General features: G+C 40.8%; 1 protein-coding gene across 5 annotated transcripts in view; it reads left to right on the top strand.

The window, feature by feature from the left end:
- The first annotated feature begins 527 nt into the window (after positions 1-527).
- Positions 528-17737, top strand: part of IL1RL2 (interleukin 1 receptor like 2) — a 49893-nt gene continuing 32683 nt past the window's right edge. Inside the window, exons 1-5 of one of the 5 annotated variants that reach the window (XM_016949188.4) lie at positions 528-677; positions 1447-1516; positions 2697-2931; positions 5516-5711; positions 15102-15261. In XM_016949188.4, the coding sequence (XP_016804677.1) occupies positions 606-677; positions 1447-1516; positions 2697-2931; positions 5516-5711; positions 15102-15261 (733 nt within the window). In that variant the 5' untranslated portion in view covers positions 528-605. Of the gene's footprint in view, positions 678-849; positions 934-1446; positions 1517-2696; positions 2932-5515; positions 5712-15101; positions 15262-17737 lie in introns of those variants that run through there. The other 4 variants (XM_063788959.1, XM_016949190.4, XM_063788960.1 and 1 more) reach the window with 4 other exon arrangements.

Here is a 17737-nt window from a genome sequence, read left to right as displayed (position 1 = left end):
TTATTGCATCTCTGCTCCTATGGTTGCTTTTGTCTCACTGTCTCTGATCTTTCAAAGACCATTGGGAAGAGCTTGACCAGTAATCTACTGAATGGAGATTACATTTTGAACCTTTTCCTACATCTCAGTGCCCTGTGGGATGACTCTGGGGTGTCTCCTGATTGCTAGGGCAACAGGTCCCTGTTGACATCACCTTATCGGGAAGTTTTAGACAGGAACAGTCTTCAGGCTCTGAAGTACTTGAACACCATGGGATTCCTGCCTTACAGAAGTTAATGAGCACGACTCAGGCAGATTCATAATTCTCCTTAGGAGCCATTTGGGATGGCTTCCACTTTGGGGTCATTCCACATAGGCCAATGCAGAGCATGCAGTAACTGCTCAAATGGGATTTGGAAAGGAATGAATAATTCATTTAGACGTTCAACTTGGAATAGACTTAAGCAGACACTCCTGGTGATGAAGGACTTGGAGGCCAGAAAATCAGGCTCAAAGACTTTCAAGCCACTTCCTAGTGTGATGTCACATTCCTTCCTACGCTCCACTGCGGAAGGCAGGTCTGCCCCGCCCACGGTGGCGGGGAAATACCTAGGCATGGAAGTGGCATGACAGGGCTTGTGTCCCTGTCATATTTTCCACTCTCCACGAGGTCCTGCACGCTTCAATCCTGCAGGCAGGTAGACACCGGGCCGGGAGTCTGGCTGAGCCAGGCATGGGTGGGGCCCTGACAGTAGGAGAGGTGTGCAGGAAAAGACGTGGCAACAATGTGTGCCACCGCAGGCCAGGGATCAGGCCCCCCAGGCGGGCCTCCGACCGGCTAGGTGACCATGGGGGAGCCGACTCCGTCTCTGGGTCGAGGAGTGGAGCTCGCGGCTATTTTCAGCTCCAGCGGCTCCCTGCCTTCCTTTCTCCTTTCCCGCTGGCCCTTGCCAGGTAGGCCTGCCCCGGCTGCTCCCCAGTGAGCGGGTGTTTGGGGTTTCTGTTTAGACCGCCAGGCTCGGGTGGATCCCGAGGACACAGGCGCGCAGGGGAGGCTCCGTGCGCCGCGAGCGGGGTTGGGGTCCCACGTCTGGAACCCAGGCCGCAGGCTGCGCTGAGGGGCGCCCTGGCCCTCACGGGGGCTCTGGACACCAGCCTGCTTCGCTGTCAGGTGGCAGAAGCAGCTCCCACGCGGTCCCCACCGCCGCCGCCGCCTACTCCTCGCCCATCCTCCTCTGCGGCGGGCCGAGCTCCCCGCCCTGGATCCTGGTCGGGCGCCCAGACGAAGGAGACAGGGGAAGGGCAGTCTTTGGGGAAACGTGGGGCCAAAGTCGGAGGGCTCCCCAGGAAAAAGGGAAGGTCAGCGGCCTGGGCGGTTGTCTTTGAGATTCCGAGGTCGCCCACGCCGGCGCCTCGGGCCCGCCCTACTGCGTCCTCCCCTCCCACCCTCTTCTCCTTTCCTTGCAGCCCGGTTTGGGGATGTGGTCCTTGCTGCTCTGCGGGTTGTCCATCGCCCTTCCACTGTCTGTCACAGCAGGTACGTTCCGTGTGTCCTCCGTTCCCAGAGGCTGCCCTAGTCCACAGGCTCCTGGCCTGTCATTGGGAGCCCCCGGGGATCGCGTCAGCCCGAGCGCGGCTCCTTACGCTCCCCAGACCGCCAGGCGGAGTTCCGCGGAAGAGGAAACAGCGAACCAGCTCCACGTGCTCCGATGCTCAGCCCTGAATGTCGCCTTTGAGCTTGGAGGTGACTTCGGGGAGGGGAAGGAGTTAGGCAAATTCCAAGTGAAGACTTGAGTAAAAATGCTCAAATGGAATTACTACAGGCTATTTTATAAGATAAAGCGTTATTTTATGACACAAGGTGAAAGCAAGGAAACCGTCAATAGAACAAATTTCTTCCAAGAAATTTGGTATGGCCGGGCGCAGTGGCTCATGCCTGTAATCCCAGTACTTTGGGAGGCCAAGTCGGGCGGATCACGAGGTCAGAAGATCGAGACCATCCTGGCTAACACAGTGAAACCCCGTCTCTACTAAAAATACAAAAAAAAAAAAAAAAAAAAAAAAAAAAAAAAAAAAAAAAAATTAGCCGGGCATGGTGGCAGGCGCCTGTAGTCCCAGCTACTCAAGAGGCTGAGGCAGGAGAATGGCGTGAACCCGGGAGGCGGAGCTTGCAGTGAGCCGAGATTGAGCCTCTGCACTCCAGCCTGGGCGACAGAGAGAGACTCCGTCTCAAAAAAAAAAAAAAAAAATTGGTAGAAATGAACTTTAAAAGTGAACCAAATTTTTTTCTTAAACAATCGTTTTGGGATGAAATACCTTTTACTCAAGACAGAGTAAAATAACTGGGTGGCAGAGCAGAAACAGAAAAGACAAGAAGGGTTGCTTTACTCTGTAGATGAGTACAGAGTAAAGGACTCTGTGGATGAAAAGAACTAAGGGTCGTAGAATAGAAGGGAAAGAGGGAAATCACTCCCGATGGGGAAGAGGTTTGTGAGGAGGGAACGGAGTAAATTCTGTTTTATGGATACATTTAAAGAACTTGGAATTATACTTTATAATCAGCAGGCTATTTTTAGGAAACTTCCAGACTCAAGAAACTCCCAAATAAAATTTCAAATTGGCTGGAAAATTGAAGAGGCATTTAGAAAAACTAACAGTAAATAAAACTGAAGTTTTCTTTCACGGATAATTGTTTTGTTTTGTTTTTCTTTCCCTAGATGGATGCAAGGACATTTTTATGAAAAATGAGATGCTTTCAGCAAGCCAGCCTTTTGCTTTTAATTGTACATTCCCTCCCATAACATCTGGGGAAGTCAGTGTAACATGGTATAAAAATTCTAGCAAAATCCCAGTGTCCAAAATCATACAGTCTAGAGTTCACCAGGACGAGACTTGGATTTTGTTTCTCCCCATGGAATGGGGGGACTCAGGAGTCTACCAATGTGTTATAAAGTAAGTTCCTAATTTAAAATAGAACTAACTCGTGTGTGTATGTATAAATTATTTTAGGAAAATTCTTAACGAACATAGAAAACTCTTGAGAAGAATTATGTTGTTGTATGTTTTTATAATTGTTAGACAATTTCCAGTGAACACATTTTTAAATAGAACAGATTTGTAAATCATTTTTGGAACCTGATATGCATCTTTCCCTATGGAAATGGCACCTCAGACCAGACCCACTCACAAAGTGTGTTTGTCCCAGTATTATTGCTGCCATCTTTCTTTCTTGTTTTCTTTTTCTTTTCTTTTTTATTTTTCTTTTTTATTTTTTGAGATGGAGTCTCGCTCCGTCACCAGGCTGGAGTGCAGTGGCGGCGATCTCGGCTCACTGCAACCTCCGCCTCCCAGGTTCAAGTGATTCTCCTGCCTCAGCTTCCGAAGTAGCTGGGATTATAGGCGCTTGGCTATATCCGAAGTAGCTGGGATTATAGGCGCAAGCCACCATGCTTGGCTAATTTTTTGTATTTTTAGTAGAGATGGGGTTTCACCGTGTTAGCTAGGATGATCTCGAGCTACTGAACTCGTGATCCGCCCGTCTTGGCCTCCCAAAGTGCTGGAATTACAGGCCTAAGCCACCTAGCCCGGCCGCTGCCATCTTTCTTGAAATGCCAAAAGTTTTTGTGGGAAATGGCACATCCAGATAGGAATGAGCCTCCTATGAGCCCTTTTCACGAGGAATCTGCTTAAGGCAGGGAGTAAGCATCGAGTATGTTCCAGACCTCGCTGGAGAACCTGTGCTAAGAAATATGAATAACACAGGCCTGCTGGTGACTGTGGTCAGCTGGAAAGCACATGCCCCTCAAAGGTAGCTGTCTATTCAGGTCAAGCCCATCTTCTCACTTTTCAAGGGAATATGGAAATCGGAATTTGTGTGTGCAACTTTTTATAATTTGTAAAGCTTTGTGGGGCCTGAATAAAACACATCTGTAGAACAAATTTAGCCTGAGGGCCCAATTTCGTGACTTTCCCACACTGGCTTGCATGACCTTAACAAATTACTTGATCTCTCTGAGCTTTGGTTTTTTCTGTAAAATGGAAGTAATGCTGGCCTGATAGGCTTGAGGTGCAAATTAACTGAGATCAGGTGTGAAGTAGGTACTCCATTCTCTAGCTCTTGTTTTGATTCCGCGATATTTGCCAGCCCCTTTCTGTGTCCCAGCATGGCCCCTGTCCCACTCTGATTGCTGCTAGATTCCTCATTTCTAAACACCAGACAGACTAAATGCACAAAATTGAGTGGTTCACAAGTGGAAGTGGTCGTTAGCGCTGCCTGGCTCCTTTCCACAGATTTAGTTGCTAATAAACCGCTCAGGGCACGTGGAGGTCTGCTGTCCTATTTTAGCCTAGGCTGTGAATTATTAACCAGACTTGAAGATCATACATCACATAAATGAATCTGGATGTCGAAGCTAGACTTAAACTATTTAAATCTGGGAGCTCTGAAATGAGGAAAAATAATCTTTAATAGAAATTGACGAAGATATTATCTGCCATGAAAGAAAATGAACATGAATTCTCCAAGACTTTTATTACTAACATCCAGATAGGATACGTGTTTAGGAAACTGTATATTTTTACTTTTTGCTTTGAAATAATTTTAAATTTAAATAAATTTTGCAGGAATAGTATCAAGAACTTCTTTCTACCCTTTATCTAGATTCCTTGTTTTTAAGAATATATTTTTACATTTATCTTATAATTTTCTCTTTCACAATATATATGATATAAATTACAAACAATATTTTTCTCCTAAACCATTTTTTAAACCATTTCAGTTTAAAAAACTGAATACTGCCTTGGCCCTTAATCATCATACCCTCTTAGCCCTTAATATTTCAATGTATATTTCCTATCAACAGTGTATATTTCCTATTTCCTTTCAATGTATATTTATTTATTTCTTACATAATCATAGTATAGTTATCAAATTCAGGAAACTTAAACATCATATAATACCTTAATCTATAATCTATATTCTAATCTTATCAATGATCTCATTGAAGACCTTTTATAATGTTTTTCTTTCTTTTCCAGTACAGTTACCAATCTGGGATCATGCATTGCATTTGGTTGCCATGAATATTTAATTTCTTTTAATCTGGAACAGTTCCTCAGTCTTTGTTTTTCATGATACTGACATTTTTAAGAACTGTAAGCAATTATTTTGTATTACCTCCTTCATTGGGGTTTGTCAGGTATTTCTTCATGAGTAGGTTCAGCCATTTTGGCTGGAATGCTAGGTGAGTGCTTTGTGTCCTCTTCAGAATATTACTCAGAGGCACATGGCATCCACTTGCCCCTAGTTGGTGATGTCCATTTTGATCACTCAGTTAAGGTGTTGTCCAGTTCCTCCACTGTATGAATACCATTTGTCCTTTTGTGATGAATCATTTGTGGATGCTTAGTGCTTTGTTAGAGGCAGAGGGTTTGCACAGTGCTGTGAAAATGATTTGAAAACATTTGAAAATGAGTGGAATTATTTGATTTTGTGATTTGTTTTAAAGAGTTTATGAGGTCTCAATCTGTCTTACAGGGGTAGAGACAGCTGTCATAGAATACATGTAAACCTAACTGTTTTTGAAAAACATTGGTGTGACACTTCCATAAGTGGTTTCCCAAATTTATCAGATGAGTACAAGCAAATATTACATCTTGGAAAAGATGGTAGTCTCACATGTCATCTGCACTTCCCGAAGAGTTGTGTTTTGGGTCCAATAAAGTGGTATAAGGTAAAAAAGAATTTTCTTATTGATATTTTTCCTCCTTTTCTTTAAAACGCACTGTTTTTTATAGGTTAAGTTGTAGTTTTTAAGGTGGAATTGGTAAAGAAAGTTGTGTGCCTAAGATAGATTAGTTAGCTAGCAGTCATTGATAACATTACCTTCCTAATTACTGTTTTTAAACATTTTTGGTTATTATAGCTTTGTAATATTTTATTATTTGGATCCACCACCTTCCTCCAGTTATTCTTATTTTTCAGGCTATTTTTCTAACGTTAATTATATTTGTTTAAATGCATACTATGTGCACATGGTTCAATAATCACAAATTCTAAGAGGTCACCCCCTGGAAAACCTCTTTCCTGCTACCGTTCCATATTTGCTCTGGGCTCATCACACCTTCCTCAACTGTGGCTACCATGATTAGTGCCCTGTGATTATTCTTGTATGGTGCTATACTAGCAAATAAAAATATATAGTCTAGCTCTTTATAGCCCTTCCTTTTTTACGCTCATCTTCCTGCACTTTGTGTTTTCATCTTCAAAAGTTCTCTTTTCTTGATGATCCTGGCATATGTTGACATAGAAGGTAACTCTTGGCATGGAGGAGCACAGGCTAGTTATTTGAGATTGGAATTAGTTTTTCCTGCTTGTTAACCCTTGCCAGCACACCCCTCTGGGTCATGAGTTTTCTTTATGGGAAGATTTTCATCTATTTATTCAATTTCTTTAATGGTGAAAGAATTACGCAAATTTCTTACTTTCTCTTGTGTGAGTTTGGTAAGATTTTGTGTCTTAGGAAGTTTCTCATTTCATTAAAGGTTTCATATATTATGGAAAATTGTTTAGCAGCTCTTCTCTTTTAATGTCTGCAGACATCAAAACCTTCAAAGTAAGGTTCACCTTCAGTCATTATTCATTCTCTCTTACACACACACACACGTGCACACACACACACACTTACTTGATTAGTTTCATCAGAGACTTGTCAGTTCTAGTACTCTTTTCAAAAGCTAACTTTTGACTTTGTTGATCCTTTCTGTTATATGTTTCATGTTCATTTAGCTTGTTTAGTTTCCCTCTTTTACAAGAAATGTGGAAGTGAGTGTCCTTATACCTGTCTTTTAAGGCACGTTTGCCAGTGAATGCATTTCTTTAAGATTACTAGCCCTAGAATTGCTCATTTGTAGGGCATGCAGATGAACAAAGTATTCAACTTTGTTGATGTTACACAAATTGCTTCACAGAATTTTGTATCAGTTTATACTTTTGCAGGAGTATTTTATTTTACTTTATTTTATGACAGAGTCTCACTCTGTTGTCCAGGCTGGAGTGCAGTGGTGTGATCATGGCTCACTGCAGCCTAACTCCTGGGCTCAAGTGGAAGCCCACGTAATTTTTTAAATTTTTTGTGGTGACAGAATCTTGCTGTGATGCCCAGACTGGTCTCAAACTCCTGGCCTCAAGTGGTCCTCAGGCCTTGGCCTCCCAAAGTGGTGGGATTATAGGCATGAACCACCATGCATGGCTCACCAGGAGTATTCTAGATTTCCTACAACCTTGTGTTGAACTTTGTATTATAAGCCTTTGATTTTTAAAATCAATTTGGTGGGTAAAAAATGTACCTTTTTATTTTATTTTGCTTTTCCTTAATTATTAGTGAGATTGACCACTTTTTTCAGTTTATTGGCCATTTCTGGATCCTCTTCTGAACTGCCCACTCATATCTTTTGGTATATTTCTTATTTTACTTTTCATGCCATTTTCTTGTGACTTATAGGAGATTTTATATATTTATATATCCTGGGTATGATTGTTTGCAATGCATTAAAAAAAAACCCTTTTCATTGGAGTATAACATATACATATAAAATGCAGAAATCATAAGTGGGCAAGCTTGTTGGATTATCAGAAAGTGAACATACCTTTTAATTACCCTTTCCCATGAAAGTTAAGAAAGAAAACATTACTAGCACCTCCGAAGGCCCACCTCTTCCATCTTGGAAAAACTATGCCTCCCTAGTCCCCAAATAACCACTTCCCTGATTTATGCTATCATAGATTGGATTTACCAGTTTTTGAATTTTATTTAATTTGAATAAAATCATATGTAGTATTTATGTCTAGCTTCCTTGGCTCAATAGCAAACCAGTGAGAATCATCTATGCTGTTTCATGTGGCTATATTTCATCCATTTTCATTGCTGTGTACTATTTCATTATTATTGTTGTTAGACTCTTGAGTCATTTCCAACTTCTGGGTCTTAGAATCAAAGCTGGTATGAACACTTTCCTCACTTATGAATGCAATTTTGTGGGACATATTACATGAGAGTGAAATAGTTGGGTCATAAGGGTATGTAGAAAATGCCAAACCATTTTCCAAATTGGTGCCAATTTACAGTTCCAGCAGCAGTGTATAAGAGTTATTTATGCCCCTCTACCTGACAACACATGGTACTATTAGTCTTTTTAATTTTTCCTATTTGGATAAATGAGTAATTGTGTCTCATTTCAGCTTTAATTAACACTTCCCTGATAACTGATAATGTTGATCTTCTTTAAATTTTCTTATTGGCACTTGGATGTCTGTGTGTGTGTGTAATTTTTTTCTTTGAGTGCTTGCTTGTGAAAATTTTTTTTGAGACAAGCTCTTGCTCTGTTGCCCCGGCTGGAGTGTGGTAGTGCAATCATAGTTCACTGTAACCTTGAACCCCTGGGCTCAAGTGACCCTTCTGCCTCAGCCTCCTGAGTGGCTGCGGGTTACCTTGTCCAGGAGGTATCATTTTTTTTTTCTGTGAAAAGCCAAATAATAAATATTTTAGGCATTGTAGGCCGGATGGTCTCTGTTTCACCCACTCAACTCTGTTTTGGAAGCACAAAAACAGTTGTAGACAATGTAGAAATGAAGGAGTGTGGTTGTGTTTCAATAACATTTTATTTACAAAAACAGGTGGTTAGCCACATTTGGCCCGTTGTGTGGTTTGCTAGCCTCTTGTCTATTTCTCATTGATTTGTAGTAGTTCTTTATAGATCTGGATATCAGTAATTGTTACAATGTGTCCTTCTAAGCAATGGCTAACCTTTCTACTCTGGTAATGAGGTCTCAGACTTCCTAGTTTTAATGCAGTCTGATGTATTGATTTTCTTTTGTGATTAGTACTTTCTGTGACTTGTTTAAGAATCTTTTTCCTACCCCTAAGTAAAAAGACCTTTTTTTCCTATATTTTCTTCTTGAAGTTTCATTGTTTTTCTTTTTCCACTGATTTTTAAGTGTGTAGTGTTGGTAGGGTCAAATGTAATTTTTTTCTCTGTGGACTTATAGTTTACGTTGCTTTGCATGCAACGTAAATCATATTGGTCTTTGTGTGTAGATCTGTTTCAGAACCCTCTGTAGCATTCCCTTATTCTATTTCTTTCCCTTTCTTTCTTTCTTTCTTTCTTTCTTTCTTTCTTTCTTTCTTTCTTTCTTTCTTTCCTTTCTTTCTTTCTCTTTCTTTCTTTCTTTTTCTTTCTTCCTTTTTTCTTTCTTCCTTCCTTCCTTCCTTCCTTCTTTCTTTTTTTTTTTTTTCTTTTTTCAGATGGAGTCTCAGTCTCTCTCCTAGGCTAGAGGGCAGTGGTGTGGTCTTGACTCATTGCAACCTCTGCCTCCTGGGTTCAAGCCATTCTCCTGCCTCAGCCTCCAGAGTAGTTGGGATTACAGGCGCACACCACTATGACTGGCTAATTTTTGGTATTTTTACTAGAGACAGGATTTCACCGTGTTGGCCAGGCTGTCTCAAACTACTGACCTCAGATGATCCACTTGTCTCAGTCTCCCAAAGTACTGGGATTACAGGTGTGAGCCAGCTCATCGGGCCCTTATCCTTGTTAATTATTATGGCATTAGATAAGCCTTAAGTTTTGTATAAGTCCTCTGCTTTTCCTTTTTCTGAAGTGTTGCCTTGGCTATTCTAACTTCTGTTTCTGCAGCACTTGGAGATGGACTCAGGGCTATGACAAGCAATCCTAAGTGAGCATCGGATTTGATCCTCTGGATCTTTTAAAAATTCTGATGTTCAGCCTCACCCTCTGCTAACTGAAGCAGGTCACCCATGGGTGGCGCTTAGATGCCTTTATTTTAAAAACAACCCCTGGGCTTGCAAATGTAGGCAAAAGCTGAGGGTCAGCAGTGTAAGCAGGAGGGGTCACCTGATACTATACCACCTGCTCAGATTTGGTGATCCAGGTATGGCTGTTTTTGCCACTACCATGTGCTCAGACCTGGAATCACTCTTTGGGCCTCAGTGTTGTCATCTGTAAAACCAGAGGGTTGGAATCAATTCTGCAATATCTGGAGTCTGTGATCTTCTTGGTGCTGTGCCAAGGGATGTCATATGTCGTCAAAGAAGTTACAATTTATCAGAGGAAGCAGACAAGTAAACTAAGAATTTTATTACAGCATGAGGTGAACATAAAGAAAGCAAAACTAGAGCAGACCCTGGGAATGTCCATGGCTATGCTTCCTGGAAAAGGTGACTTTGAACTGTGCTTGAAGAGTGAACACAGTTAGCCTGGTGGGTACGGCAAGGAAGGTCAGTAATTAGAGGGAAGCAGCAGGTGCAAAGGCATTGGGTGAGAAAGAGAATGGTGTTTGGGGGCCTTGGTTAGAGTTTAGGGCACATGTAGAAAGATGGTGCTAGAAAATAAACACCATTTATGCCAACCTAAAGCATTTCAACAGTGAATCCTACCATCAGGAGAATGGCATGAGCAAATTCACATTTGAGAAAAGTCCTTCTGTGGGGCTATAGTGAATACATTGGAAGGCCTTGAGAATGGTGGCATGCTGATCATTTGGACTATCCTAGAAATCAAGTTAAGAAGTGCGGTTCATTTCAGAAAGTTATAAAGTAGAACTGAAAAATTAGGGAAAAGGAGGAACTCATGTCTGAGGGCCCCTAATTTTTCTAATTGTAAGGAGATGTTATGGGGAAAATTTGAAAGAGTAATGTAAGTAAATAGATGGAGATGTAATGAATTTGTAGTGGTACCAAGACTCCTGTTTATGTGATTATCTCCTACAGTGCTCTGCTCTCTGGTTGAAGCCTTGCAGGAGAGGGATGAAGGGATCCATCAGAATGGGGTCTTTGCAGGTGAAGATGCTGGAAGGACGGAGGGCTGCAGAGTTGAGGTACTGGAGGGGAAGTGATTGAAGTGATGGACACGTGAATCCAGGATGGACAGGAAAGGAAATGATACCTGAAAGAGCTTGGAAATTAGACAAAAGTAGAGAGGTCAGGTGGGCTAATTCCAGTTAAGATAGAAAAGTGAGTTGAATGGATAGAAAGTTCAGGTGGAAAAGTGTAATGCCCATGGTGAGTCTTTTTATCCTGTAGAGGCCATAAAACTAAAAAGACACAGGAACAAAATGACCATACCACCTTACATTTTGCTGAGTCACCTACTGCTAAGGCTCTGGATGGAATTCCATGTCTCCAGCTGGCTTTGCTGAAAGGTAAAGGTGAGGATGGAGGATCTTCCTGCTCTTTCTGCTGGAAAGCAAAGCCCTGGAGACACGGAAATTTCTCCAGCAGTATTGAAGTGTCCAGTCTCCAGTTCTGTGGGAGCTGAGTATTCCACTTTATTTGTTGGGGTGGCTTTTCCTGATGTGGCATTACTTGACACACTGGAGTTGCATAAGCGGCAACTCCTGGTCTCTGAATTGCAGGTGGTGTATTTCAGAGTTGATTCCCCACTTTCCAGATTGTGGTAGAGGTAGCGGCTCTCAGGGCAAGCTACTTCTGCAGTGTGGTTCTGGCCTCGATGCCACTTCCTGAGTACTTTCACAGATTTAGCAAAGCACCTAGTATCTTGTCTTGAATCCTTTTCTGCATAAAATATAGAATGATTTTTGTTTGCTAAATCCAGACAGAGATATATGGCTTCATGGCTCTGTTTCAAAGATTAAATGATCTAATCTATCCACGAAGCATTTAGTTCAGCATGAGTACATAATAAGTACCTAATAAATAAATATTAGAGATTATTATGTTACAATAAAGGAATGAATGAGCTGGAATAGGGAATCAGTCAGAAAGTAATATATTTAATTTTAAGAATTTGGAGACAGAGGTTCTGGATAATGGCAAATCCCTACGAAAATCCTGGCTTATGTCTGGGAGAATTGAAAACTGAGAGAAGTCCCCAGGAAGTCTTTGAAATTGAAGAGCTTGCAGAGGACAAGGTTTGGGTATTAAGACATCTGTCTACACCTGGAAAAGTGGTAATGTCCCCAATTTTGTTTTTGTTTCAATCCCAAATTACTCCTCAGCACAGTGGTTTTGGGTCCCCATCACTGTGCTCAATCTGAACTTGCTGAAGTTACTTCGCGCTCTCCAGTTGCTAAATTGACATTCATTTTCAACCTGATTGTGGCATTCAACATTGCTGGGCACTCCCATCAGCTAGGAACTCCTTTCCCATTTCCTTCTAAGACTTATTCTTTGTCTCTGTTTATCTTTTTTGTTTTTATTTTTTTCTGGTGCTTCCTTTGTAATCATCACTGAGTTCTTTTCCTCTATATTTGGGTCTTAGGATTTGAGGTTCCCCATGGTTTCAGCTGTGGTCATCTTCTGTGCTCGCTTTTGCTTACATTCAAGTGGATGATTTATAGAACCATCCGTTTGGCTCTATATTCTCCATATGGCTCCCAGTTCTCTTCCACTTGGACCTTTCTTCCAATCTCCAGATTTCTTTGTCCAACCGTCTAATGTACAGTCTCCTTAGACCCTCCCATCCCCACCACTCACCCCATGCACCATGGTTAGAGCTATTTTTTAATCTTACCCTAAATAGGATCATTTTCTTCATTTCTTTGAATTCCTTCTTCTTACTAGTAACACTTTTGCTTACCTAAGACTGTAGAAGTCCTGCTCCCTCTGCATATTCCAAATTTGTCACTAAATTCTGTGGACTGGAACTGCTTAAAATAATTGTTTTTTGTTTTTTCCTTGCTATCCCTACTTCCCTGCCTTAGTTTAGGTTCCATTTGGTCTCAGTTTATGGAAATAAAATCTAAATGGTCTTTAGCATTGCACTATTTTAATCCTTTAAACTACACAGCAACTAAAGGATCTTTCTCAAAAGAAAATCTGATTGTCTTATTCTCTTGCTCAGAAAGCTTCTGATGCTCGTCTCCTCTTCATGGTTTTCTGTGACAGGTCTCCTGACTGCCTCACCAGTTTTATCTCCATCACTATTCTGTACCCACTGCATCTTAGTAAGAATTCTCAAGGCTATTTTGTGTTTCTGAAATATTGTACATGCTGGATCAGGAGTTTTCTTCACGATGCCTGGAATATATAAGGCATTCAAAAGTGGACGCTATTGTTCTTAACATTTTAATTTTAAATCTTGTTAGTGAGACATTACCCTAAAGATTTTAAATTTAAATCCAAGCTCATTGAGAGTTTAAACTTTGAAATAATGTTCCAGTGGATCAGAATAGAGGCAGTCTAAGTTATAGCAAAGCGACAGAATGGCCCTCAGCTGCAAGGCTGAACTTTAAGATGATTAAAATATGTATATCTTGAAAGAAAGAATGAACCCATCAGAAAGAGGACTGCTCAGCCATGGAAGCACAGCAAGGGAGGCCCAGAGACTGTGCCTAGCCAGAGACTATCCAGGGCAGCCTGTCCACGGAAGAGGTTTATGAAGTGTGAGGACTAGACATTGTACTTTGTTTGGGCTGAGTTCAGTGGCTTATGCCTGTAATCCTAGCACTTTGGGAGGCTGAGGTGGGCAGACTCCTTGAGCTCAGGTGTTCAAGACCAGCCTGGGCTTCATGGTGAAACCCCACCTGTACTAAAAAAACAAAAAAATTGGGGTGTGGTGGCACGTACCTGTAGTCCCAGCTACTCGGGAGGCTGGAGTGGGAGGATCCCCCGAGCTCAGGAAGTGGGCGACAGAGCTAAGACCTTGTTCCAGAAAAAAAAAAAAAAAAAAGTGCTTGTCTGTATCCTAAAGAAGGAGACATCACAATATCAGAGTCTGATCCCTTTATACATCTAACTCTGATTAGTAATTCCCATTTTGTTTGATAAGCAGTTGTCAGATTATGAGTTGGTTTCCCATATCAGGTATTTATAGGGAAATAATGTAAGCCTTCTAGGAAGTAGCATTTCACATTATAAATAAACCAATGCTTGTTTGGCATTAATTATTTACTGCATCCTGCTGGGCGGCTCTATTCATGCTGTTCCAGGGGTGGAGAATGAAGTGTGACTCTGAACCATGCCTAAGTGAGGAGAGAGCTTAACACTTGGGCAGGTAAATATTTATTTAATTAGGAGTTTGCATGTTGATTTTATCTTTTAGATTGTGCACTTCCTGAGGAGAGGGATTGCATCTTAGTCCTGCATGGCCAGGCCTGTCACAGTGCAGGCAAACTGCAGGAATTCAAATGTTTGAATGAACAAATGGACTCAATTAGCTAAGCAGTCACTCTGTGGACTGCAGCTTCTTGGAGGACAGGGAGCAGGTTTGGGAGAATTCAGAAGTTGGCCCAAGGGGTGGAAGAACTGGTGATTAGCATGAGAATGTGAGCCTAGGACAGGACAGAGAAACAGTGAGGCTTGCCCTCTGGGTGGTTGCTGGGAGAGAAAGCATTCCTGAGACTCACTGGTCTTCTGGTTGGTTGGGTGTGAGGTTGTTGCCTTGTCCATGGAGGAGGCATGGGAAGCGGGAGAAGTGATGTGACATCTGCCCACCATAAACCTGGCCAGCTTCCTTTGATCACTGTTCAGACCTTCAAATTGGATGTTGGTGAAGAATTATTTTGGACTTCTATAAAGTCCAATGCTTGATAAGTGCAGAAAGTGTAATTGGGCCTGCAAGGCAGTGGGAGCAGTTGTTATTCACCTGGGTTTCAGTCTTGGCAGAGGGTCTTGGGCCATTAAGCGGGAGTCCACTGGCAGACACGGGCCCCTGAAGGTGGAGGACATTCCTGCCTGTTCATGTCCTCCTGCAAAAAACTGACCCAGGCTCAGTTTTCCTCCATGAAGTCTTCCTTCCAACTCACGTAGGCCACTCTCCTCTCAAGTCCTACTAGACTTATTGTTTGTATCATTCACTTCAGCCTGTAAAATATCCTTTGTCAAATCTGTGTATATCTATATACACACACATGCACATATATATGTACACACACACACATATATACACATTATATACAGACTGGGCAGGGAATTCTGCTGCCTATCTATCCATCTATCATCAATCTATCATCTACCTATTTTTCTATTTACCTAGCTAGCTAGCTATTTGTTGTCTTCCAGTTAGACTGTAAATTACCTAAATTCTAGGGATCACAAAGGTTTCTAAGTATTCGTTGAATTGAATTTTGTTTTTATTTGTATTAGGACTGTAACGAGATTAAAGGGGAGCGGTTCACTGTTTTGGAAACCAGGCTTTCGGTGAGCAATGTCTCGGCAGAGGACAGAGGGAACTACGCGTGTCAAGCCATACTGACACACGCAGGGAAGCAGTACGAGGTTTTAAATGGCATCACTGTGAGCATTAGTAAGTATGCTCATGTATGCCTGTCGCCTTGTATTCTCTTGGCTTTGTGTGAACTGGCTTCTGGCTTTGGGTTTTGGGCTTTGAGCAGGAGTGATTCTAGGTCTTGGTTTCCCTGAAGGCTAGTAGGCTCTCAGACCTGCCACTGTTAGAATCAGAAGGTGGGAAGAGTGAGGCAGAAGGGCATGAGCAGCTTAGTTTCCTCTTCTGAACAACAGAACACTCAAAACTCTTGGTTGATTTGTGGAAATTAAATGAGATCATGCACATAGACTAGCTGCTGGGACACCTGATGAAACACAAGTATCTAGACAATAGTAGATGTGATGAACATGACTGTCATTCACCTCAGCCTTCATTGTCGTGAATATTCCTGCGGGCCTGCCAGCTGAGGCCTCCCCTGCCTCAAGTGCTGCAGAGCTCAGAGTTCTGGACATGGTCCTGGGATATGCTGCTGCTCATGGACCTGTGTTCTCAGCCCAGAGCAGCCAGCTCTCTTGAACATATGCCTGGAGGTTTGAAAGTAGAATCTTAGGGGAAGAAGAAACCCTAAAAGTAAATTAGCTCAAGCCACTAATTTAATTTAATTTTTTAAATTTTCAATTTTTGTGGGTACATAATAGGTATATATATTTATATATAGTATGTGCATATATTACATAATAATAGGTGTATTATATATATAATAATGGGTATATGATATATTAAACACATAAGTGTATATATTACATAATATGTGTATATTTATAATCCATGAGCATAGAATATTTTTTCATTTTTTGGTGTCCTCTTCAATTTCTTTCATCAGTGTTTCATAGTTTTCATTATAGAGATCTTTCACTTCTTTGGTTAATTCCGAGGTATTTAATTTCGGTTAATTCCTATGTATTTTAATATTTTTGAAATGATGATATGGTTTTATGTGTGGCTATTGTAAATGGGATTACTTGTAAAATATCTTTTCACATTGTTCACTGCTGGCATATAGAAATGCTACTGATTTTTGTATGCTGATTTGGTATCCAGCAACTTCACTGAATTTATTAGTTCTAATAGTTTTCTTGTGGAGTCTTTAGGTTTTCCCAAATATAAGATCATATCATTTGCCAACAATGATAATTTGAATTCTTCTTTTCTAATTTGGATGCCGTTTATATCTTTCTCTTGTCTGATTTCTCTAGCTAGGACTTCCAGTACTATGTTGAATAACAGTGGTGACAGTGGGCATCCTCCTTGTGTTCCAGAACTTAGAGGAAAGGCTTTCAGTTTTTCCCCATTCAGTATGATACTAGCTGTGGGTCTGTCACATATGGCTTTTATTACATTGAGACATGTTCTTTCTACTTCCAGTTTTTTGAGGGTTTTTATCATGACCTTCTGAATTTTATCAAATGCTGTTTCAGCATCAATTGCAATGATCATATGGTTTTTAGCCTTTATTCTGTTGATATGATGTATTACATTGATTGATTTGCAAATGTTAAACCATCCTTGCATCCTAGGGATAAATCCCATTTGGTCATGATGAATGATCTTTCTAATGTATTGTTGAATTCTGTTTGCTAGTACTTTGTTGAGGATTTTTGCATCAATATTCATCAGAGATACTTGCCTATAGTTTTCTCTCTCTTTTTTTTTTTGATGTGTCTTTGTCTGGTTTTGGTATCAGGATAATAACTGGCCTCATAAAATGAATTTGGTAGTATCTTCTCATCCTCTATTTTTTTGACTAGTTTGAGCAGGATTGGTATTAGTTCTTCTTTAAATGTTTGTTAGAATTCAGTGGTGAAGCCATCCAGTCCTAGACTTTTCTTTAATAAAGAGACTTCTTTCTCTTTAATAAAGATACTTTATTAAAATTTCTATATTGTTACTTGTTATTGGTCTGTTTAGGTTTTGGATTTCTTCCTGGTTCAATCTTGGTAGGTTGTATTTGTCTAGGAATTTGCCCATTTCTTCTAGAGGGATTTCCTATTCATTGGCATACAGTTGCTCATAGTAGCCATTAATAATCTTTTGGATTTCTGCAATATCAGTTGTAATGTCTCCTTATTCATTTCTGATTTTATTTATTTGTATCTCCTCTCTTTTTTTCTTAGTCTGGCTCAAGGTTTGTCAATTTTGTTTCCCTTTTCAAAGAACCAACTTTTTGTTTCATTGATCTTCTGTGTTTTTTTCATTTCAATTTCATTTATTTCTTCTACTAATTTTGGGCCTGGTTTGCTCTTGCTTTTCTAGTTCTTTAAGATACATCATTAGATTGTTTGTTTGAAGTTTTTCCTCTTTTTTGATGTAGGCACTTATAGCTATAAACTTTTCTCTGAGTACTGCTTTTGCTGTATCCCATATGTTTTAGTATGTTGTGTTTCCATTATTTGTTTCAAGAAATTTTTCAGTTTCCTTCTTAATTTCTTCATTGACCCACTGGTCATTCAGAACCATACTGTTTAATTTCCATGTATTTGTATAGTTTCCAAAA

This window comes from Pan troglodytes, chromosome 12, assembly GCF_028858775.2.
Source record: "Pan troglodytes isolate AG18354 chromosome 12, NHGRI_mPanTro3-v2.0_pri, whole genome shotgun sequence".
Taxonomy (NCBI): Eukaryota; Metazoa; Chordata; class Mammalia; order Primates; family Hominidae; genus Pan; species Pan troglodytes.
This window is presented reverse-complemented; position numbering and strand designations above follow the sequence as displayed.